This window comes from Podarcis tiliguerta (assembly GCF_965153285.1).
Source record: "Podarcis tiliguerta genome assembly, chromosome: 5".
NCBI lineage: Eukaryota > Metazoa > Chordata > Lepidosauria > Squamata > Lacertidae > Podarcis > Podarcis tiliguerta.
The window spans coordinates 96,298,660-96,323,658 of NC_139538.1; the positions used below are offsets into that span (position 1 = coordinate 96,298,660).

Sequence of the window (24,999 nt, forward strand, 5' to 3'; positions counted from 1 at the left end):
CCTCGACCTGAAAGCGGAGATGAGGGCCACACCCCATATTCAAAGCATTTACAAAGCACCTTTGTTGTTTGAGGAATTCCAAAGTTATCACCATCTTGTTCTGACAACCTTGGCAGATAGGTTAATAATTCCAACTTTACAAGTGGACCCCTGAGACTGATCATGAGGGTTTCAGTCAAGAGTGAATCATCCAGTGGTTCATCTGGGTACGTAAAACAGCCAGCTTAGTAATATAGCCAAGTAACCATCCGGAAATGTGTGCAATGGGGTTAATGGGTGAGCTTATGGTTTGTAACAGGAAAAAGATCACAGCAACCTTGTGCAGTTGTGTTTTCGGAGGCTATGATTTGTTCCTGCTTTTGGGTCGGAGCTCATAAGGGCCTTTCCCATCCTGCCAGTCTAAACATTTTTAGACCTTGTCTCTCTTCCAGCTCTACAAGTCTGTGATTCTCTAGATATAGATCTCCATACATATAGTACTCTGAAGGAGAAAAGGAACTGTTTCAACAGGGATGTGGCCACCCACTCCTAACTTCTGTGCCCTCAGAAGTTTGAAGGGGCAGCTGATGGGTAGACTCTCCATGCAATCGGGTTATAGGCGTACATTTGTATGACTGTAGGCTTTCATTTCAGGCATTGCGCTGAGTGCATAGCTGTTGAGGCTGGTCCAGTGGGTGTTGTCCTCTTCCCCTTCCATGCACTTGCTATCTCTGTGTGCTGGTGAGGTGAAGTGTGGCGGCAGGATGAGTAAATGGCGCTAATGTAACCCCAGGTTTTCTTCTCCGCTGGTACTGTCAAATGGCATAGTCCATTAGGGCATATCATTTTAGGGGGTAAAATATATTTTTTTTTGCAAATTTATTCAGTGAGGGGGTATTTAATATATGTTTTGAGTGTGAGGAATTCAAATCTAATATTATTTTTGTGATTGGACAATATTTAGCTTGGTAAGTCTGAATTTGATGAAGAAACATATAAACTGCTTTTGGAAAACCAACTAATATTAATTTTACCTTCTGAAAATGTTAAAAGGTAAAGGGTAAATGGACCCCTGACCATTAGGTCCAGTCGTGGCCGACTCTGGGGTTGCGGCGCTCATCTCACTTTCTTGGCCAAGGGAGCTGGCGTACAGCTTCTGGGTCATGTGGCCAGCATGACTAAGCCGCTTTTAGCGAACCAGAGCAGCGCACAGAAACGCCGTTTACCTTCCTGCCGGAGCAGTACCTCTTTATCTACTTGCACTTTGACGTGCTTTCAAACTGCTAGGTTGGCAGGAGCAGGAACTGAACAATGGGAGCTCACCTCGTCACAGGGATTCAAACCGCCGAACTTCTGATCAGCAAGTCCTAGGCTCTGTGGTTTAACCCACAGCGCCACCTGCATCCCTCTGAAAATGTTAGGTGATGCTTAATAATAATAATAATAATAATAATAATAATAATATACAAGTACTTGGCAATCATTTTAAATGATTTCTGTGCAATTTTATGTATATTTTACTTACAAAACAAAGTTATATTAATTTAACCAAAATATATTTTGCATTCCCAAGCCGTGTTACAACTTTTTAGCATCCCTCAATTTTCAGAATTTGAAAGTTGAAGAGTTCAACACACCGTGTGACAGTTTAATTTGCAATTTTTAAATTGAAGGGACTAGTATTGAGGATGTCATTGTAACTACCACATATAGGCCAACAAGTTCATGGATCTAATAAAGGCATTACTTTCTCACCTGAAGATGGTTTAATAATGTGTGGGGTGTGTGGTAGGTGGGCAAACCACAGATTTGCTCATCTGATGGAGCATCACCTTCCTCATTTGCTACATTTACATTGTGCTTCTCAGGTGGTCAGGAAATGTCAACAGAGAAGCACAAGACTAGGGGCGAATTGCCCACCACTAAGCAGATTATGTTCTGAATGTTTTGGAAGTTCACTGTCATGGACTGGCTGGATGCTGAGGAGTGGTGGGAGGCGACAGCTGAGGAACCTCCGGGAGAATTCCCACGAGATGAAGGCTCAAGGTCTGGGGATTGGTAGTAGTGGGATGATGAATGGTGAGAGGGAGAAGACTGGGAGGAGAAGGTATCAGAAGGTGAAATGTAACAGGGTTTAGTGAGCAGGAAGAGTCTGTGGCAGACAGCAGTCCAGAATCGGAGGAAGAATCAGAGGCTCAAGAGGAGAGGGGCCAAGAGGCAGAGATGAGTCTGCCTGGTGAAGAAGCCAGGGGGTCTCCCCCTCCTGCTGTGACTTGATCTCCTCCCACCTGGTCTCTCAGAACCAGAAGGGGTATGAAGAGGGTGAAGCAAAAACAAACAAGGCGGCAAAGTCTCAGGTTGCCTGGGAAGGACCTGGGGGAGGAGAAGACTTAAGGAACTGTGGGAAGGTGGGGACCTTCAGTCCCCACAATGGCTCATAGGGGCACAATCTACCGGGTGAGTTGCTGTGCTCACTAGGCATGGCCTCCTGAGTTGACCATGTTTCTTTGAAGAAAGAGTTAACTTGTGAATTATTGCCAACCTGCTCCTGACATTCAGCATGAAATAGATGTGTTATGTGCATGCTTGCTCTCTGTTCGGTGCACTCAATATGGCAGTACTTGGGTTGCTGTATTTTGAAGACACATTTACCAACGTCTTTTAACTATGGATCACTATGATGACTCTCATTTTACATATCCATGAAAAAGAGGATGTGTCCTGGAAAAAGAGGACACATGGCAACCCTACTAGATGCAAGATTGTATCATCCACTATTGGGGGTCATTGTAACCACAAATTTTATCTGGCTACCCAGGCTGGCTCAAGTATGTGAACCCCGGTAGCATGAGAAAGGCCCCCAGTTTGTTTGATATATATTTATAATATATGGGGCTTTGTTGGATATGTATACAGTGGTGCCTCGGTTTAAGAACAGTCCTGTTTACAAACGATTCAGTTTATAAATTCCTCAAAACTGGAAGTAGTGTCCTGGTTTGTGAACTTTACCTCGGTCTAAGAATGGGAGTTGAACGGTGGAAGGACACCAGCGGCGGGAAGCCTCATTAGGGAAAGTGCGGCTCGGTTTAAGAACGGTTTCGGTTTAAGAACGGACTTCTGGAACCGATTAAGTTTGTAAACCGAGGTACCACTGTATATGATAAGGGGCTAATTCTTCTGCAGTATTAGTGTCTGCCTTTTTCTTAAGGCTAGACTTTTCTCTTAGCCCAGATTGTAAATTCAGGTCATCTTATCAGTTTCAACATTTTACACACAACAAAAACTGTCAAGGGCAGCTTGACATAAGATTTGCCCCAGAATATTCATAATTTTGGAATGGTATGAAAGAAGGAAGACGGCTGCTGTAATGCCTACTGACTGACACCTTGCGTATTGCACACTTTGGAGTTACTTGAAGGCATGTCCAAAGTCTATTTTGGGGGCCTAATCTGGCCCGCCAGTCGGTTTAATCTTGTAAAATCCTAAAAACAACTGCCAACAACTTTGGTTGGCCCTCACTTTATCAAATCTGGCCCTCTTTGAAAAATGTTTGGACACCACTGCGTCTAATCCAATGTCATTGAAATTCTTTCAGCTGGAGTTTTGGCCAGCCTAGACAGTGATTTGAACCAGTTGTAAGACTGCAATAATTTTTTAAAAATAACAATTAGAGTGACTCGTTTATTAGTTCTAATGTTCCTGCTGCGTAGTGAACTTTTGTGCATGAAATATTACCGTATTTTTCGCCCTATAGGACGCACCGTCCCATAAGGCGCACCTAGTTTTTTGGGGGGGAAATAAAGGAAAAAAATTATTTCCCCCCCAGGCGCGGGGTTGGGGAAGCCCGAGCTTCCCCCGACCCCAGCCCCCAAACAGGCAGCTCTCTGCAAGCCGTGGGAGCCCAGTGCTGGCTCCCGCTGCTAGCGGAGAGGTCCGCGAAGCCTGGGCGCGCTGAGCTCAGCGCGCGCAGGCTTCGGCATGCAGGCACGTCTCCGCCAGCAGCGGGAGCGTTCCCGCTGCTAGCGGAGAGGTCCGCGAAGCCTGGGCGCGCTGAGCTCAGCGCGCGCAGGCTTCGGCATGCAGGCACGTCTCCGCCAGCAGCGGGAGCGTTCCCGCTGCTAGCGGAGAGGTCCGCGAAGCCTGGGCGCGCTGAGCTCAGCGCGCGCAGGCTTCCGCATGCAGGCACCTCTCCGCCAGCAGCGGGAGCGTTCCCGCTGCTAGCGGAGAGGTCCGCGAAGCCTGGGCGCGCTGAGCTCAGCGCGCGCAGGCTTCGGCATGCAGGCACCTCTCCGCCAGCAGCGGGAGCGTTCCCGCTGCTGGCGGAGAGGTCCGCGAAGCCTGGGCGCGCTGAGCTCAGCGCGCGCAGGCTTCGGCATGCAGGCACGTCTCCGCCAGCAGCGGGAGCGTTCCCGCTGCTAGCGGAGAGGTCCGCGAAGCCTGGGCGCGCTGAGCTCAGCGCGCGCAGGCTTCCGCATGCAGGCACCTCTCCGCCAGCAGCGGGAGCGTTCCCGCTGCTAGCGGAGAGGTCCGCGAAGCCTGGGCGCGCTGAGCTCAGCGCGCGCAGGCTTCGGCATGCAGGCACGTCTCCGCCAGCAGCGGGAGCGTTCCCGCTGCTAGCGGAGAGGTCCGCGAAGCCTGGGCGCGCTGAGCTCAGCGCGCGCAGGCTTCCGCATGCAGGCACCTCTCCGCCAGCAGCGGGAGCGCTCCTGCTGTTTGCGGAGAGGTCCGCGAAGCCTGCATTCGCCCCATAGGACGCACCCAGATTTCCCCTTCATTTTTGGAGGGGAAAAAGTGCGTCCTATAGGGCGAAAAATACGGTAAGTATGTCTGTAATCCTGTTGCTCATTAACTGTGTTTATTTTGCTAGACCTGGCCATTGTCCACAAATAATCTGAAGTCCAAATAACTAAGGTTGCAATGTGCACACAGTTAGGCTGCCTACATGTCACAGTGTTCAGGATTGCAGTCTGTTCAGTTTAGTTCTTTTTGGTATTCTTTTTCCTTTTAATGTATTTGTCAGCTGTATAGCTAATTTCTTTTTCTTTGCAATTTTAAATTCCTTAATTTCCCACATGTGTTCTGTCTTTTCACTTCTGCATTTTTCATTTAAAAATAGTTTTTAATTCATCTTGATTTCATAAGATTTTACTGTTGTGTTATGGTGCTTTTTCCACACCCTTACTCTAACTGGATTACTTCAATCTAAGAGCAGTAACAGCATTTTTTATGATTATATCTCAGATATACAGTTGAAAGCAGTTTAAAAGAGGACCACTGAGACATTTTTCTTCATTCATTAGGTCACTCAAGAAAGCTGGTTGGCAGTAGGTTCAGGTTTGGCTCCCTGGTATACTCCAGAGTTTAGGGCAAGGAAACAAGATGGGAGACAACTTAAATGCAAGTGGGAGAAAGGTCCGGTTTGGTCCGGCAACTGAACACTGGCAAGGGCTCATCATCAAACCTTCGTAGTGTCAGTGAAGGCAGCAAAGGTGGTATACTTTGCTGCCTCCATTGCACCCTCATTATGTCATCTGGCGGAGGAAGTGGGGTGCGGTGGCTGCGGCCCACCCCAGGCATCATCCCTGGTGTGTGTGTGTGTGTGACATCGCAGCTCCGCCCCCCTGGGACGCTCGCCACTCACCCCGCCCCTGGGTGCACAGCATGTGTGCCACTCTGGGTGCCAGAGCAGCTAGATCCGCCTCTGCAGGGAGGGTGGACAGATGATTCCTCAATGTCATTTCCTGAGTGCTTCTAAAACACACTTGTTTTTTCTTTCTGCAGAAACTTCAGTGGAGAGCTGCTGCTCACAGGGATATGAATGGGCAAGTCAAAAGAGAGACTGTAGTTCTCTGCCATCACATCCTGATTCCAAAGAATGCAGGTATTCTTCAAAGCAGCTTGCTTGCTTGTTGTTATAGCAACAGATAGACTACTCCTCTGGGATAAAGCACTGGCCTTGAAAGCCCAGTGTCCTCAGTTTTCTCTTCACTGCTACTGTAGGGTCCCATTTCAACCTGGGACTTCTTCCCATGATAGTAGTCTTTAGTGGAAAAATAGGGGCCTCCTGCCCAATCTATAAACAGCACTCTGAAAAGAACCTTTTTGGGGAAAATATTTGTTGTCTTGCTTTTCAGATTTGTAATTGTAGATGTCCTGGCTTGATTTCTTTTTAAGAATGGAAAGAATGTGTTTTGCAATCCTGTCTGCTAGTACTTGGTGAATGTTTACATTTATATTGGCATTGAATACGGCCTCCTACACAAAGTGGTTGACAGATAAAACTTAACTTGATTTGAAGTTGCTTGAATAACAATAAAAATTTAAAAAGATGAAACATACACAGGGGTCAGGAAAAGGGGAAATCCTGTTGAGAAATCAAATTGAGGAACGCAGCCAAGCTCCTCTTGGTGCCTCAAGTCACATGGCCCTGGCACCATATGCATGGCACGGCAGTATTTTGTCCCCCTGGTGGGTAGTCATACTTCGTTAAATATTATTATTACTTGAACTGTGTTTTATATTTTTAAAGATTTTTTTACTTTTTTAGGTCACTTTGTACATACTCAACATGATGTATAACTGTTTTAACTAAGAATGTGTGATCTTGGGGCTGCATGGACCCTCATTTGCAGGATCTTTCAGCCTAAAAATCATGCAAACCCAGTTGCTGTGCCTTTGGGCTCTGCATTCAAGGCTCCATGTCACTCATGTATTTTGATGTAATGTGGAGGGAGTTCACTCCTCCACTCCACATACAAGATTACCACCAGAACACGGGTTTCGCCTGGGCCTAGGTTATTACAACTGCTACTCCTTTAACATCACATAATGGGCATGTTTGTTGCCAGAGCCGTAGCTGAGTGATCTTGCGCCCCTGGCAGAACTGTCCAGATTGCACCCCCTAAAGGTAAAGGTACCCCTGCCCGTACGGGCCAGTCTTGACAGACTCTAGGGTTGTGCGCCCATCTCACTCAAAGAGGCCGGGGGCCAGCGCTGTCTGCAGACACTTCCGGGTCACGTGGCCAGCGTGACATCGCTGCTCTGGTGAGCCAGAGCCGCACACGGAAACGCCGTTTACCTTCCCGCTAGTAAGCGGTCCCTATTTATCTACTTGCACCCGGGAGTGCTTTCGAACTGCTAGGTTGGCAGGCGCTGGGACCGAACAGCGGGAGCGCACCCCGCCGCGGGGATTCGAACCGCCGACCTTTCGATCGGCAAGCCCTAGGCACTGAGGCTTTAACCCACAGCGCCACCCACGTCCCTAAGCCATGGACAAATTAGCTCTTCTTTCCGCCTCTCCTCCAACCCCCGCCATTCAATTCACCCTCTATTTAAAACCATTTCTTATGAGGCAATAATCAATATTTATGGACATATTTTAAAGCCAATTTTGCCCCCCCCCCATTGCCTGTGCCCCTGGCAGGGGCCCACCTCACCACCCCCTAGCCGAGGTGGTATATTTGTGACTTGACTGTACCACTTGTACAAATTGAAGCTGAGGTCCACTCAGAATGCGTGCTCCTCTGTGCAACCCGCCCCCCACCCCCATTAAAGTCCCTCTGGGGATGAAAAATTGGCACGTCAGAGAGAAACTTGAGCTAGAATAGGTTTACTGCCTTACACAGAATTAGGCTGATATTGCTTACACGTACCCTGTAAACACCCTGTTCAAATTGATTTCCATAAATGAGTTTGTTGAAAAGAGCAGCAGGTCCCTCCTTTTGTATTTAATGTTGAAATGCTAAATACCAACTTAGCAAGTTCCTTATTTAACCACAATGTTCTCTGGAAAATGATGGAAACGAGAAGGTGAGGGACTCCCCTCCCAACCACTTGAAACTAGATTGGTGCTAGAGGAATTTCCCCCCTTAAGTTATAGCCTGCACTTTGAATGGTTTTTATGGAAATGAATGAAAGGGAAATAAGAGCAGTCCTGATGCAGTTAGGAGAATCATGCTGTTTTTAAGCATTCACCCTCTGGAGGGGATAGCAGAAGACATGAAAGCGCTCTGGAGCTACAGTTCCTTTAATGAACAGGAATGCAGGCTTTCTCTGCTAATTGTAAATCTGATGAAGAGGTGAAGTAAAAGCCCACAATTCTGTTTCTTTAAAGATCTCTTGGTTGGCTTTATTCATTGGACAAAGGCTTACTTTTTTAAAAAAGTATGTTGTTTGAATTGAGAGGGTTGGGAAAGAGAGGTACGCCCTGTCCAAGAATTGTACCCAACTAAGCTATACTCTGAGTAGACCAATGCACTTAGTTTGTCAAGTCATTGGTTTCAGTAGGTCTGTTCTACTTGTGACTTAGCTGGATATAATGCATAACATTTAACTACAGATTATGTTGCTTGGTGTTATGTATGTATCTAAACCAGGAAGAGCCAATGTGAAGTTCCTCAGGTGTTGTTGGACTACAATTCCCATCATCCATAGCTAGCATAGCCAATGGTCATGGATGATGGAAGCTGTAGTCCAAGAACATTTGGAGGGTGTTACACCGGCTAACCTTAATTAAACTAAAACCAAACTTTATCGACAAACCAGGTTGTGTAGCTGGTTTGGTGCAGGTGTGTGGTTTCCTGAGCTCTTAACCAAGATTAAGAAATCAGGACACGACTCAGGCTCATGTATCCTTCTGCCCTGCTCTCTTGTGAACCCCCATTCCCCACTTCTCTTGCCCACACTAAGCTGCCCTAAGTGGAATCCTAACCATACTTGGCTGAAAGCAGGTGTCAAATTCTAATTTAGAACTTTTTCTAACTCAGGGCAGGTGTGACACTAATCATCATCATCAACAACATCTTCAGGGCAGTTTCCCTACCTCTCCATACTTTGCTTTTAAACTCTCAGTAAAGCCTAACTAAATATAGATTTCACTGGCCCAGTTCACACGTAACACCAAGCCAAACCACAATTTAGCGACCTCTTCAAGCGGAAATCATGACCACTTTGTTCTTCCTCTGGTCTTGCTATTGTTGTGCTGCTGCAAGCTAAACTATGGTTTGGGCTTAGTGCATTGTCTGAACTTGGACTCGTGGTTTGTCTCCTCCAGACAAACCATAAGCCATTAGAAAGAAGCCTCGGCTACAGCTTGTGGGCTGTCTGAAGATGCTGAGATTTTGGCTTGAGGCAAATATTACCATACAAGCCTTTATGTGCTTGGCCTCAGACACACCCACCTCCCCTCCCATTCTTTTTACTTATTTGTAGCATAGCTCAGGAACAATGCTGCCTCAATCAACTGGAAGAGCTGCATTGCACAGCAGGAATAGCGATTGCCCACAAGCATGAAGACTGTGATTCCAATGAGGGCAATACTACCTGTGAAGACAAAGTCATTAAGGTGAGATTTCAGAGTTGCCATTATTTGATATCAACCATTTGCCTTGAATTAAGGCTCAGAATTTAACCTCTTAGGCACAGCATTGTATTCCAGCCTCCTGGAGTCTAGATTTCCACAGTGTTTCTGGAACATGGCATTCTGGGAATCATATCAGCTCTCAGTAAGAAGACTGGTAGGAGGAGGCAGCTTGCCCTATATTATATTATATTATATTATATTATATTATATTATATTATATTATATTATATTATATTATATTATATTATATTATATTATATTATATTATTATACTATACTATACTATACTATACTATACTATACTATACTATACTATACTATGTTTAATATATTCTTATTTGTATTTATTCCCCTATAGTGTGTAGCATCTAGGTTGGGTGTGCCCTAAGGCACCCAGCCACATTAGATGAATGGTGTGTTCTAAAACATTGTAATTCTTAAGTTTTCCTATATACTTCTGCCTACAACATTGTTTAAGTCAACAAGCAAGAGCCCTCTTGTGGCAACTCCTTAACGTACCGTTAGCACAATGTTTGCTTCTCGACGCTGCTGGTGTTTGCTAATTGGCAATATCACCCATTGTTGAGATTACAAAGCTTTATGCTGCTCTTTCTTATACTGGAACTAAATATTATGGCTGATGTGTGGCAGCTACCCAAAATAACCTTCCCTGTGTCTCCTCTGTCCCAGAATTGGTTCTAGGACATGAAATAGATTAATGCACCAACCTGGGTGAAACTAAGCAGGTCTGAATCTGGTCAGGAGCCAGATGGGAGACTACTTTGGTGCCCATCACAGAACAAAGGCAAGATTTAAATGTAATAAATGAAAATAATTGGGATCCTCAGCACATCGAGAGTTTCCCCTGTAAGTGAGACGCAGCAGCTGGTGGTGAAGGTGGGGAAAATCTCGTTGCATTGACATCTCAGCATGAGTTGAGTATCCATGGATGTTGAGGAGGTTACAGGAGTGGTAAAGGGCTGCTGTTATTTCAGTGCTTCATCAGAGCCTAACTTACAACTTGTCCACCAGCCACAGCCACCTTTGGGGGTGGGGATAGCACAGCTGGATGCAGCCGACAGGCATACTAGTCATTTATATTATTTATCTCTACTGTCCATCAAAATGGGATTTGCCATTTCTCCCCTATTGTATTTATATGAAGATTTATTTTTTTTAAGTCATAGTTAAGATCTGTTCTTGTATATGTATTATGTGGGCATCAAAGAAGCAAAAATATTCTGGAGGGAACCACTGGACTGAGAGCAACATATAGGCCTTTGGTAATGTATGAAATATGCCACAGGTTGACTTTTGGTTGTTTGTGAAATATATATTGGGAAATGTAATAAAAATTATTCTTATTATATTACATTACATAACAGCTCCTTTCAATTTCCCCAGAGACCCCCCAAAATACGTTATGAGAACTTTTATCTGTATAGAAATATTTTTAAAATAAATACATGATGTGATGAACACCAGGGGAGGGGAGGAGGACTGAGGGAAAGAGGAGAGGACATGGTTTAGAGTAGCATCCAGCCTGAGGGGCCACTGTGCTGCAAAAAGGAACCTGAATGTGGCTGCTAATACAATACTATAAAGCTCATTGATAATGTCTGTATTGCATTTTGGCAGAAATGTTGTTATTGCTGCTTTATGGGGAAGGTGGCCCAAAAGCAAGGGAACAGCTGTGAGCAGAGTCTCCTGATGGGATACCAGTGTGGCTTGGTCTTCCGAGCTTGCTGTGTTGAGGGGCAAGAAAACTCTGACATTGTTGATGATCCTAACAAAGAACTAGGTAAGTTACACCCCCCCCAGCACAACTTTATTTTTGAAATACGTAGAGGGGAATTGTTTCAGATTTTGTTCAGTTCAGAACTAATGAGATTTAATGAGATTGTGCTAGGAATTCACCATGTGCAGAAATGGTTGATGTCTCAGAGCTGGGGTTTTGAAGTTGTCCACCTTCAGGGAACACCTTCCAAATCAGCTTGTCTTGCTTGGGCATTTCCACATATCCTCTGTGCATTGCAAGGATTTTAGGGGCAGATCCTGGCCTAGTTTACACACCTGAGTTATATACTTAGCTCACCTGAAGGAGTGGCCAGTTATCAGGCTTCATCATTGCCTCACTTTCTGCTGATGCACACCCCAAAGAGAAGATGGGGTGGGGGGCTCCAGCATCACCCCTGAACTGCCACTTCTGTGGTTGCTCTATGAAATATCTGTGTGTTCCTAAACAAGACCTTCAAAAGTTGCTTGATCAGGTTGCTGCTATTGGTGTGGTTCACAACTGCACAAGCCATCGGTCAGTGTTTTGCTTCTCTCTCTGCCAATAGCTGGAGTTTCAATGTGCTACAGCAATACTGAAAGCAGTAAAAAAAGCTCCCTTTTTATCTAAATCTTTAACAACTCCATGTTCTAGGTAATCCTTAACCATTATGAGGCTTGCATTATCATGTGGTGTCCCAATCTCCTGCCCTTAAATCTCATGGAATGCCAGAGAAACAAAAAGAACATGAAGTGCTAGTGGTCAAAGTGACCTCACAAAATGTTGTTTTTGTTACTGTTTTGTTACTCTCCTTGCCTGGCCTACAGACACTTAATTCAGAACCGTTCTGTCCATTTGTGAGGAAGGAGCATACAGAGTGGAAAAAACAAAACAAAACAAATCTATTTTTTAAACATTATAACTCAAATAACTCTGTTACCAAATAACTCTGTTGAAGTTCAACAATACTTACTGGGTCTGCTTTTGGAGTCATTTTAACTTCAGTTATATCTGCAAATATTTAGAAGCAACCTGTGTGGCTGAGATTCATGGCAATTCTCAGTCAAGGACCTGTTAGATGACCCCTTGTCCTTGTTTAATTCTCAGTCAAAGACCTTTAGACAACGCCTTTCCTGAGACAGCATGTAATGAGTTAGCCTCAGCAACTAAAAATCTAGGCCAGACAGCAGTTGAGGAACTAACAACCACATTTACAAAACTCTGGATGGAATAGGACTGCAGATAACATTCTCACTCTGAGGCAGATTTGGCCTAAATCCAAATATCTTGGGAGGTAGCCTTAAAAAAGCATCTCCACGAGAAAATGTCTGGCAGGCGTCACTGTGTGGTAATTGACCTGTTGCAAATGGTCATATAAACCTCAGATTTAAAACAGAGTCATAAACAAGACTTCGTACATCAAGATCCTTTCTAAATAACAGGACAAAGGGCCATTTTATTTTAGCAGGCTTGACCTTTCTGTCTCACTCTCCTAATGTTTGGCTTTTTTCTCCCTCGAGATGCAGCATCACCAGTGGAAGTTGATAATGAGGATCATTACCTTAATGACCGCTGCAGAGGTAATTTACTAATTTGTGGGGCAGGGCTGAGAAAGAGAAGCTGTTTGTCAGACCAGTCTGTGAGTTTGTGACTGAATCTGTTCAGGGGCCTCCTGGCTCACTGAGAAACCACTACAATAATAGAATCGTAGAGTTGAAGGGACCACTAGGGTCATCTAGTCTAACCCCTGCAATGCATGGGGCCCGAACCCATGCCCCTGAGATTAGGAGTGTCTTGCTTTACTGACTGAGCCATCCCAGCTCTGCTGCATTTGTCCATATTGCACAGTTTGCTCCTAATACTAATGTCACGCTTAAGCCTTTAGTCAGGCACCTTGTAAAATTAATATTGTCTACCATTTTTTGGTTGAGTGGGCTGTGTAGAAGGCACATTACAAGTCCTCCACAGCAGCTTAGCTCTGTTTTGTTGGCAATGCATGCAGACTGCTAGCTATAGTCAGTGTTGCCATTTCATGTGCACTGCATTGCAGGGGGTTGGACTAGATGATCCTTGGTGTCCCAGCTCTACAATTCTATGAATTCATGAATGATGGCAACCATCCCATTCACAGATCCCTCTTTCCATTTTGGGCTTACCTTGACTGAACAATGCAAATTTAGGATACACATAATAGTGGAAACAAAAGAGTATTCTGTCCTGGTTTTGAACCACTAATTTGTAGTTAATTGTTTGTTTTCTCCAAAAGAAATTAAGGAAGATACAATACTGTTAAAGGGCAAATGCTTGATGCTGGTCTTTGGGTTTCTTAATGATGAACTAGCTATCTTCTGCTGTTGTCCTTCGCAGGAGGCGGCCCTTGCACCCAGCAATGCCGGGACTCTGGCTCAAGTGTTCTCTGCTCTTGCTTTATGGGCTACCAGCTTCAGCCTGATGGCTTCACTTGTGAAGGTAAAGAAAGGTTGCCGTTTGCTTTTCTTTTATAGTTTTGTCCTTTATTTGGAGAAATAACTCTGGCTATGTGTGTCCTGCTGTTCAAGTACTCAAAGTAAGCTTGCGGAGTAAATCAAGAGATGAACAGAACATAAGAGTGAGTTTGTGCACACATCGTATCCCTGTGTTTAGGGCAGCACTAAAGCCTTGTTCTTGGTGAAGCAGAAAGCCTGTATATCTCAGCGATACCACTTCAGTATGCAGGTGTGCACTTGCTCCACTGAGTGCTCCTTCATAAAAGAGCAATCGTGCACACTCTTGCACATAGAAAACTTGCTGGGAAAGTGATGCTGTGTGTGTGTGTGATGAAAAATACTCTCCTACTGCCTGGGGTAGTTCATTCCAGCTACAGGTTATTAGATCAGTAAGAGTACGGCCCACGAGGGGCTTCAGATGTTGCAGGGAAGAACAGACAGTGCCGGTGCCTTATGCTTCCTCTCTCTCCCTAAAGCCGTTAGGTTTGAAGTCATGGCTTTAGAGAGAGAGTCTGGAGCTGCGCAGGGACACCCTCTTACTTCAAGGGGGATTCTTTCCATACCGCATTTCTTGCAGCCCACCTTCCTTCAAGGAACTTGGCTTTTTGAAAATAGGGAACCAGTGACTGGTCCAAGGTAGCTCAGTAATAGTCGTAGCTGAGTAAGGTTTTGAACCCAGGTCTCCTAAATTTCCACCTATTACACTAAGAAGTGGAGAATACTGCCCAGGATAGAAATGACGTGCACACACACAACGCATACAGTGAAGAATCAGCTACTGGCCACTTTTCTTCATCCCTTATTTGTCTCGCCTTATATCTCTGTGTGGAAGCTAATTTCCCCTGCTGCTTTCGGTGTTGTGTAGCTTTCTCTGGCTGCTGCTGCTGCTGCAGGAGCTTTCAGAATTTCTCATGGCTTGCCTGCTGCCACGTGGCAAATGTAACATGTGACCAAGATAGGCAGACCCAAATCCCTGAAAGCTAACTTGGCATAGGATTAGGCTGAATAGGAGGCTAATATATGCACTGGGGGTGCAGGGTGTCAGGGCTGCAGCAAACATGAATTGAAATGGATCAGAAAAATCTTTGGCACTAGGGACAGAAAGAATATTACATCATCATCATCATCATCATCCCATCTTTTCCCTAGAACGGGACTCAAGGCATCTTACAAAAACTGAATCAACATGGATAAAACACCAAAAACTAAAAACATATATAAGATAATTGTTTAAAAGCTAATTAAACTATTATTACATACTGGGTGTAACTGAGTTCCGTTATATGCACTGGGTCTTTTGCAGTTGACTAATGAGATGCAGATTTTTCAACTGAATAGGAGGAAATAGGCAACTTGCACATTTATGAAAGGATAAGAGGAATAAAAGAATAAACTTTTAGTTAAGATTGAGTTCAGACAAACTGTGGATCAGTTATTTGTTGGTTGGCTTTCTTAGCTCTGGGAAAGCAGAAATCATTATGTTGCGCATTTTCTTGCTCTGACCTCCACCATCGCCGCCACCACCAGCAGCAGCCAGGGCTGTGCCGCGCATGCAGGCAGTAGGGAATCCACAGGATGGGCTGTTGTGGCATGAGGTGTATTTTGCTGAGGATTAGTAGCAGTGTGTGGAATTTGATTCTTTTCCTCTGAAGAAACTGCCATGAGATTGGCAGGAGGTCAGCAGAGCTGGGGAAACTGGAGGGACATAAAGTGTATCTAACCAAAAAGGAGAAGAATGACTCTCTTCGTCAAGTTTAGTTTTGCTTTCCTTCTCCCTTTCTTTTATGAATCTTACATGAATCATACACACTGCTTACTTCCTGAACACCAGCAAGCATTCTCTTACTTGACTTCCTGATGGTCGTATGGTATGGCAAAGTTGCCGTTTCACATATTTCCCCCTTGATTATTTCTAGATATGAATGAATGCCTTACCAACCCTTGTGCCGTTGGACAAATTTGTATCAATACAGCAGGATCTTTCCGCTGTCAGCGGGAGACCAGCTGTGGGACTGGTTATGAACTGACAGAGAACAACCTTTGCAAAGGTATGTTTCAGACTTCTCACAAGAGAGATAGATGGTTGCTGTAGTTCTTAGCTGCTACTAATGTATCCTGTTCTCTTGAAATTTGCTGTGTTAGGTCCAGTTCACACATAATGCAGGAAGCTTGTTTGCCACATGTACACTAGTGTTTGCTGTAGTGTATGCTACAAAGCAGGACACCTTTTCTCATGCTGGGTTCTGAAATTAGAAGCCCACCCAGCTGAGGTGAAAATGAATTTGGGGAGCATTTTCAGAGTAGCGTGGGCAGCATAAGCCCTCCCACCGTTAGTCCTTACAAGTGTAGCCCTTTGCCAGCTTGATTCCTGTTATAGTGACTAATGTGGCTTTGGCACCACATGTTTGCTGCTATAACACCTAGTTCTACCCTAGTTCTCCTGCAGTGTGGTTATACCTTTAGAGTAATAATTTAAAAACCCACATTTGGTCTGATTTGCTTAAATGTTGCTTGTGTCTGAAGCATGACAAGATGGCTCTGCAAGACCTTACGCTAACAAATTCTTTCTTTTGTGATGTACCAGATATTGACGAGTGTGAGACTGATACTCATAACTGCCTCCCCGATTTTATCTGTCAGAATACTCCAGGATCCTTCCGTTGCCGACCCAAGCAACAGTGCAGGAGCGGCTTTATACAAGATGCACTGGGCAACTGTATTGGTAAGGCATGTTGCGCCTGAAAGCCAGTACCATTGAACTGGGTGTCATTCCTGAGAGGCTAGCTGCTGTTACAGCTGCCCCACTATTGCTGCTGGGAAATTTCCCCCGTTTATGCTGTCCCTGCCTATGCTTTGTCTTTTCAAGGGAGCATTCTCAGTTAAGATTTTAAGGTTGGTGTTGTGCTCTTAAAAGTTTCCCTTTTAATTTAATGTTTGTACTGTTGTAGATATCAATGAATGCTTGAGTGCGAACGCACCTTGTCCTGCTGGACAGACTTGCATCAACACGGATGGGTCTTACGCTTGCCAGAGGAATGTGCCGAACTGTGGGCGAGGCTACCATCTAAACGAAGAAGGCACAAGATGTGTAGGTTGGTATAAAGGGTCCATTTAATCCTTCCTCCTTCCCCCTGGAGAGATGCCCCTGGAGAGGTCAGGCATGGTGACAGCCACCCTGCCGTTGGTGCTCCCTGGTATATTGCCTCTGGTCGCAGAAGCTCAGTTCCGCTATTGATGGACCTGTTCACAAACAGCCACCTAAGCCAGAAGCCACTGCTGCAAACTGTGGGTGTTGCATGAAAAAGTACCTAAATGTCCATTACATGAAGAAGTGATGCTCACACCCTCCTTTTTGTTTTGTTTCCTTTTAAAAATTGCCATATTTTAGAATAGAGCTGAGCCACAACAAGTCTTTTTAATGTCATTTTCACTTCTGCTATTTTCCAAGAGATTTTTTTGCTAAAAAATCTTGAGTGCTATATAACATTCCTAAATAAATATTTAGGACCCCAAAGGCAGTTTTTTAAAACTCTAAGGAGCTGTGTAATACTTACCCGAGTGATTGCCCCACAGGGCAGAGCTCAAAGAAGCTTCGGAACCACGGGAGCAAAAGTGCTGTGAAATACAGGACCACCCAGACAGAGCAGGGCTCCATGGCATGTGCGGTCTCTCTCAGCCCAAGTGTTATTAGTGGCCTTGCACCAATCCCCAGCCCTGCCTGCAATTATTAGGCTGGAAGCGCTGCCTAAGCTTTGGTTCTGTTTTCTTGGAGAGTTTCCAGCCCAAGGATTGCATAGTCCCCCTTGATCCTCAGGTTTCTCTGAGCAGTACTCAGTGGACCCATGGATCATTAGACAGATCTTTGGAGTCTTGAAAATCTGGAATCTTAAGAATAAGCTTTTTCATTGCAGTTTGCATGGCCTTGTCTGCCTGTAGTGCCCAGGACTTGGACAAAACGCAGAGAAAGGCTTTGAATTTTTTTACAGGTTTGGTTGACTGTTCAACAAAAGGTTCTTGGGCGTACTCACTTCAACACAAATGGAAATTTTGCTGGAGTCTGCTGCATTATAGAATGTTCCCTTGGGTGTGTAATCAACATTAATATTTGCAAAGGAATCAACACAGTAAAGCAATAAAATGCCAAGTTACGATAGCTCACAACAGGTCAAGAACAGTCCCAAAATCTAAAAGTTGTTTCTAGCAGCCGCTTAACATTCCAAAGACCAAAAGACCTCCAAGTGTTTTTGCAGATCACTTTAAAAAGGATAGAGAACTGGCCAAGGCAGCATTTGCCAGCAAAGATTCCCCTAGGTGGCATGGCAGCATCAAGAATGCCCTGGACCACATAAACACCCACTGTGCTCCAAGGACACTCTTGATGTGACTGGTCTATGTACAGTTGTGAGATGAGTTGGGAAACCCATGCACTCCAGGCGCAAACCTGTGTGTCGGTTCTCTGAACCAGAGCCCTTTGGTTTTCTCTTACTTTGTCATGTTATGCTTTCACCTCAAATTGTTTTTCTAACCCTTCTGTATTCCAAGATGTGGACGAGTGTTTGCCACCGAATCAGCCTTGTGGAGAAGGCCACACTTGTGCCAATTCCCCTGGAAGCTACCGCTGTGAATGCCGAGCTGGCTACTATTTTGAGGGAATCAGCAGAACCTGCGCTGGTAGGTGACAGGACATACCTTGGCTCATGCGCCTCCTTCAGTTCAGCCATCTAACCCTTAAAAAAAAAAAAGATAAATCAATAGTATTTTGCTTTATTTGGGTATTCCTATGCCACACTTCACCACAAAGTCACAGGAAGGCACACACCACATTAAAACACACCACTACATGTTTCTAAAAACAGTTGAAATAGCATTACAAAGTAAACAACAGCATAAACAAAAATAACAGAAATAACATAGAACAACAATGGAGACAACGCCATCACCATCAACAACGACAATACATTTTATTATTTATACCCCACCCATCTGGCCACTCTGGGCAGCTTACAGCACATATAAAACATAGTAAAACATCAAACATTAAAAACCTCCTGATGCAGGGCTGCCTTCAGATGTCTTCTAATAGTTGTGTAGCTCTTTATGTCCTTGACATCTGATGGGAGGGCATTCCACAGGGAGGACGCCATACTGCCTAGCAGGCCCTCTGCCTGGTTCCTTGTAACTTCACTTCTTGCAGTGAGGGAACCAGCAGAAGGCTCTTGGAGCTAGATCTCTGTGTTCAAGGGGGGTGGAGACACTCCTTCAGGCATACTGGGCTGAGGCCGTTTAGGGCTTCAAAGGTCAGCACCAATGCTTTGAAATGTGCTCGGACATACTGGGAGCCAGTGAAGATACTGGGAGCCTGGCTCTGATATTAGGATACAACTTTTCAGCAGTTACCACACTGACTTGCTACAATATGAATTGGGTCTAAGATAGAATAATGTGCTCAAGCCAAAGTTATAGTGAAGTGTGAATCATTCAGAAATTGACTAAAATGTTTTTGTGAACTCTCTGATTTATATGCTTTTCTTGAAATCTTCTGAATGACATGTTTATTTCCGTAGATATTAATGAATGCCGACGATACCCCGGTCACCTATGTGCTCACAAATGTGAAAACACTGCTGGCTCTTATTACTGCAGCTGCACGATGGGCTTCAAACTTTCAACTGACGGGCGGTCATGTGAAGGTAACATTGACAGTGCAATCGTGTCCTTGCCTACCCCAAAGCACATTCCACTGCTGGGTTCGGTAGAGCTTACTCCTGGGCATGGGTTCAGCAGGGTTTCCCAAATGTCTGAGTTTATTGGTCTCTTCATGAGGTTATCAGCAACCCCAATCCAAATTCTTAGGAATGTAGATAAAGTTAAGTCAAGAAATATTGATATATAATCAGCATTTATTATTAGTCAGTCACCATTACTAGGAATCATAAAATACAAAATGTAAGGAATACTGTTGGATTGTGGAATAACCTTATTAAATACAGAAGTTCCTCACTGTTAAAGGATGGGCACTCTGTACATGCCCACGCCCTTTATTTCTGAGGCTCATAGTTTCTAATTAATTTTATCACACTGTATTTTGTAAGCTACTTTTCCCACCCTTGCCTCCCTTTTGACCCCTAACTCTTTATTCACCCCCCTGCACAGCCTCATTGACCTCAGGGGATTAATACTGACCACCTTGGGAAATTCTGGTGTGGTGTATAGAATTGCAGCCCTATAGTGTGAGTGTGAAGGAATGGTTAGCCTATCAGGCCAGGACTGGAGAGACCTGGATTCAAGCAATGAATCTCGCTTAGCCATGAAGCTCACTGGATGACCTTGGGCCAATCACTGGATCTGACTAACCCAACTCCCAGGTTTGTTGTGAGGATTAAAATGGATGAGCCATTTTGTGGTGTCTTGAACTCCTTGGATGAAAGCCAGGATATGAAAGGAATGGAATTAAATTAATTCAGCTGCTCAACAATTCATACGGTTGCTGACAAATAAGGTAAAAAATACTGCTTTGCATTAATGCGTTTTTGTTGGTTTCAGACTTGAATGAATGTGAAAGTAATCCCTGCAGCCAGGAGTGTGCTAATGTCTATGGTTCTTATCAGTGCTACTGTCGCCGGGGCTACCAGCTGAGTGACATAGATGGCATCACCTGTGAAGGTGGGTAGCAATCATTATGCACACGGCTCATATTAACATATGGAAGCTGCACTGCTCTAATGAAGACCATTGGTCCATCTATCCCAGAGTGACTGGCAGCAGCTCCCTGAGGGTTCAGGCAGGGGAGTCTTCTGTGGAGGCCTCACTCCCTCACGTGGGCACCTGAAGGTTTTTAAGAACATAGGAAGAGGCCTATGGATCAGGCCATAGGCCCGTCTAGTCCAACATCCTGCTGTCATAGTGACCAGCCAGATGCCATGGGAAGCCTGCCAGCAGGACTACGAGACTAGATCATCCCTCTCCCGAATTTGGGATACTCAGCAGCTGGTATTGAACGCATACTGCCTCTGACACGGGAGAGAGAACCTATCTGCCAGGGCCAGTAGTCATGGATTTGTCTGATTCTCTTTTAAAGCCATCCAGTAATGGGAGTGAATTCCAGTTTTTGCTATTCTTCCAGAAGCGTTCTCCTAGAAACTGCTGAAGCTTGCTGAATTGATTACCGTATTTTTCGCCCTATAGGACGCACCGGCCCATAGGACGCACCTAGTTTTTTTTTGGGGGGGGGGAATCAAGGAAAAATTTTTTATCCCCCCCCCCAGGTGTGCGCAGCCATCCCCAAGCTAGAAGAGGGAGACGGAGCGCTCCATCTCCCTCTTCTGCCTTCAGGAACAGCCTCTCTAGCCTCCGTGGGGCAGCGGCTTGCCCCGCTGTCCCCCGAGTTTGTGGGGCTGGCGGGGGGGAGAAGCAAGCTTGCTTCTCCACCCCTCCGCCAGCTTCCAGATCAGGTCGGGGAATAGCGGGGTGGCGGTGCTCCGCCTCCCTGCTATCCCCCGAGCTTGTGGGCTGCAGGCTGCTGCCCGCAAGCCTTGCGAGTCCGCGGGACCTCCCGCCAGGCTTGCAAGATTTGCGGAATAGCTTCCTCAAGCCTGGAGAGTGAGAGGGGTTGGTGCGCACTGCCCCCTCTCGCTCTCCAGGCTTCAGCGAAAGCCTGCATTCGCCCCATAGGACGTACACACATTTCCCCTTCATTTTTGGAGGGGAAAAAGTGCGTCCTATAGGGCGAAAAATACGGTACCTTGGAATTTTGAGGGGAGCGGGGATCAGGATTGTTTCCATGGAAGTCTAAGATCCAATTTACCCATCGTTTAGCTAGGTAAAATGTAATGTGTACTCAAGCGTTATATCATCCATTCTATAGAGGCGTAAAAGTTGAGCAACAAGGCAGCAAACAGTTTCTCTTGTACTTCCTAATTGGTGAATATGCTTTTCAGATATTGATGAATGTGCCTTGCCCACTGGAGGACATATCTGTGCCTATCGATGCATTAATGTTCCGGGGAGTTTTCAGTGTACTTGCCCCTCCTCCGGTTACAAAGTGGCCCCCAATGCACGAAACTGTCAAGGTATGTTTAAAGCATAATGATGTGCAAGTGTGACATTCATAAGAAAGAAGAGCCCCGCTTGTGGTCTAGAGGAAGCAGAATTCTTTTGTCATGTTCTGTTACAAAGAAAGAACTTCGGATCGAATGCATTTGACAACACATTTGACAAGTCATTCCCAAAGTTTGTTCTCTAAATGCTTCTTCACCGGCCTCCTGAATTCAGAAACTTCATGTCTTCTTAAGGGTATCTCAAAACTGGCAGGTTTTTTTTGTGTATGACGAATGCACAATGTTGTTATAATGATCTCAGCTTGAGATCTGTCCCTCTTTGGAGGGAGTGGGTGACGGATGTTAAATAGCACAACAAATCTAAGATGTCCGTATTATCCCTGTTGTGTAGGGTTTCCATATCGAGACAGAAAAGTTGTTGAGGGGGGAAAATGCTGTTTTTGAGCTATTTTTAAGGAAAAGCGGCACTGTTGACAATAGGCTGCCATACGTTCAGATTTCCCCCAACATTTCCCCAATTTCCTCCTGGACACTGCTCCTGGCTGCAGTATTCCACATATGTCTGGGGAAATCTGTATGATGTAGGGCAACCCTACTGTTGTGGATGATCACTGCGGAATCATCTCAGACTGCTGACCCACCCTGCTTGTATTTCTTTTTCTTTCCCCCTCCACACTCACCTATATTTAAACCGGCAACTAAAGAGAGCTTTTCATGCACCTAGTCTATGGAGGTTTATGCCCTATCTCTCCGATAGGCTAGCTTTCTAGGTGGAGGGTTGTCCAATCTTGTGTGAAGTAGTCCAGCTGAGGCACAGAGCAAACTTCATCACTGCCAAATCTATACCCCCACAATAAGCATCCTCTGTCCTCCTCTCCTGCTTTTACAGATATTGATGAGTGTGTTACAGAAACACATAGTTGCTCATACAATGAGACCTGCTTTAATATTCAGGGTGGTTTTCGCTGCCTTTCCCTGGAATGCCCAGAAAATTATCGCAAATCTGGAGATACGTAAGTACATTTCTTTCTTTCATTAGGCAGCCTGTACTAGTCCCCATCATCATCATCAAAGTGAGGAAAGAAAGAAAAGAAAAAAGGAGAAAAAATGTAAATAAAAATACAATAAGAAAAAAGACATAATGTAATACACTGAATATAAACAATTACACTTCCATACGTAATTATATAGATACAGAAGTAATGTTATTGTCCTTACATATATATGATTATTAATCATCTACTATATTCTGTATAGACTCATTCCAAATATTAATATATTCATCCAAACAAAGTCTGCATCTATAAGCAATCTGTTCATATGATGTGAGTGTTGTCCTGTTTTCAGGCCTTTGGATAAGGGGATCATATCGCTATTCTTCCAGGCACTTCCACATGGCAGTTTATCTGCTCATACGTGGCTAATTTTGCACAACGCTCACATGGCACAGTCCACATCAAAATGATATACCATATTATTGGCCATAGTTAGGGCACGTAGAATCCATTTTCATTGTCTGATTGTTACAATACAATAAGCATATAATTCAGAAAAATACACGAGGAGGCTGAATTCTATATGCATACTGCTTTAAGAAATAAATTACATGTATCAGATGCAGCCAAACAGCAATATCTGCAGCTACAATGTCTTGTAATAGCCCTCTTGTTTGGTGGCTTTCTCAGCTTCTGAGACACCAGAGATATTTGAACAACTGAACAAACTTTTTGAAACTAAAAAACAGTGATCACTGGAACAGAAATTTGTTACTAACAAATAAGTTTGATATGAAGATTTTAAGAAATGATTAGAATAAAGAATTGGGTTTTCCAATATTACCTAGACAATGTGAAAGTGTTTTAGCTTCTTAAATCTTAAATTACGACTTATACAACAGTGCTAGTACCAAACCTGACCGACTAAGCCACACAATGAGCAGCCTCTTTTTATGTTCCCATTCATGAATGACACTCTGTCGTGGTAGTGAATTCTGTAGCTTAGCAACATGCTTCTTAAATTGAGATAAAATTGCAATCCTGGGTCATAGACTGGCATGAGAAACAATGGATATGAAGATGACATATGTAGTCCATCTGTTATACCCACCGAAGTAAGCTTTTGCCAGTATAATATTCTTGTCTGATTGTAGCTGCCTGCTTCTAAACATTTAATTCAAAAGCTGTTTGTTAAGAAAACAATGTTTTCTTAGCTGTTTGCTAAGAAATTAACAATGATGGGTATTGAGAGAGTTTAAAGTAAGCAAGGCATGGGAGTAATACACAAACCCTTCATTTCTTGCCCGCTAGGAAAACCCTGGGACTGGATATGTATAGAATGCACTCAGATTTATTCAATGAGCTCTGCCGGTTGTGTGGTGCAGTTCATTGAGTGAAGGCGTGCAGCACCCTGGCTGCATGGAAGAGACAACATGTTGAGGTGGAATGCCCAATGTCAAGCAAACAACTAGAAAGTTACTGAACAGCACAAAGCCCTGAACCACTGGATCCAAAGTCCCCGTGGATCCCCTGAGGGGCCTGATCCATGTGCCTGATCCATGTGCCTTTCACCTAAGCCAACCTGGAGCTGGCATAGTGAAAGCAATGCAAACTAAGGTTACCAGACAGCCCTGTTTCCTGGGGACAGTCCCTGGATTTACAAATCTGTCACCTGACAAAATCCATGGATTTAGTAGGAAGTAAAGTGTCCCCGGATTCATTGAAAAAAATCTGGTAACCTTAATGCAAATGCATGTTCTATTCTTCCACCCTGGCTAATGCAAGCCTGCAGGGCTTTCAGGGGGGCTCCGTATTCACACCCCCCCTCACCTGAATTTCATAGGCTTTCCCTAGGCTCCGTATTAGCTTCAGATGCCCTCAGTGCAGAGACGCCAGCTGGCGAGTACAATGCCTGAGGTGGAGCTGAATGGAGAGGCTTCAGTGGCCAGCAGCTCCTCTTCCTCTGCCTCCTGGAGCCCCCACTGGGGGGAGGCTGCTCTGACCCTCCTGCCCCTTCACGGAAGGGGGGGGAGGAGCTGGCCACTGGAGCCGCACTGTGCTTCACCTCTGCAATTTTGGACATAGGGCCCCCCCGGCCCCCACCTCCAGAATATTTGGGGGACCCAAAAGGGCTCTATTCCCAAGAGCAGGCGCCCCTGCTCCAATAACTTACTCACACACCTCAGTCTGATTGGCCAAGTCATGCCATGGTTGAGGGGAAGAAGGCATTCAGTTTGAGATAAGAAAGACACTAGCAGCAGTCAGGGATGCTGAGAGGCCAATTACGAAATGCTGTAGGAATGCCTGACCAAAGGAGGGCAGCCCTTGATCTGTGCGTGTGCCTGGA

At 44.9% G+C, this 24,999-nt stretch overlaps 2 protein-coding genes across 3 annotated transcripts in view; one reads left to right on the plus strand and one right to left on the minus strand.

The window, feature by feature from the left end:
• SMC1B (structural maintenance of chromosomes 1B) overlaps nt 1-24,999 on the minus strand; it is a 387,986-nt gene that overhangs the window by 73,126 nt on the left and 289,861 nt on the right. The gene's annotated exons all lie outside the window — the stretch shown is intronic.
• Nucleotides 1-24,999, plus strand: part of FBLN1 (fibulin 1) — a 59,435-nt gene that overhangs the window by 2,895 nt on the left and 31,541 nt on the right. For both annotated transcript variants that reach the window (XM_083440770.1, XM_083440769.1), the window contains exons 2-14: nt 5,761-5,860; nt 9,190-9,322; nt 10,979-11,141; nt 12,635-12,694; nt 13,482-13,583; nt 15,517-15,648; nt 16,185-16,322; nt 16,549-16,692; nt 18,143-18,271; nt 19,165-19,290; nt 20,144-20,263; nt 21,538-21,669; nt 22,547-22,670. In XM_083440770.1, the coding sequence (XP_083296896.1) occupies nt 5,761-5,860; nt 9,190-9,322; nt 10,979-11,141; nt 12,635-12,694; nt 13,482-13,583; nt 15,517-15,648; nt 16,185-16,322; nt 16,549-16,692; nt 18,143-18,271; nt 19,165-19,290; nt 20,144-20,263; nt 21,538-21,669; nt 22,547-22,670 (1,603 nt within the window). The remainder of the gene's footprint in view (nt 1-5,760; nt 5,861-9,189; nt 9,323-10,978; nt 11,142-12,634; nt 12,695-13,481; nt 13,584-15,516; nt 15,649-16,184; nt 16,323-16,548; nt 16,693-18,142; nt 18,272-19,164; nt 19,291-20,143; nt 20,264-21,537; nt 21,670-22,546; nt 22,671-24,999) is intronic.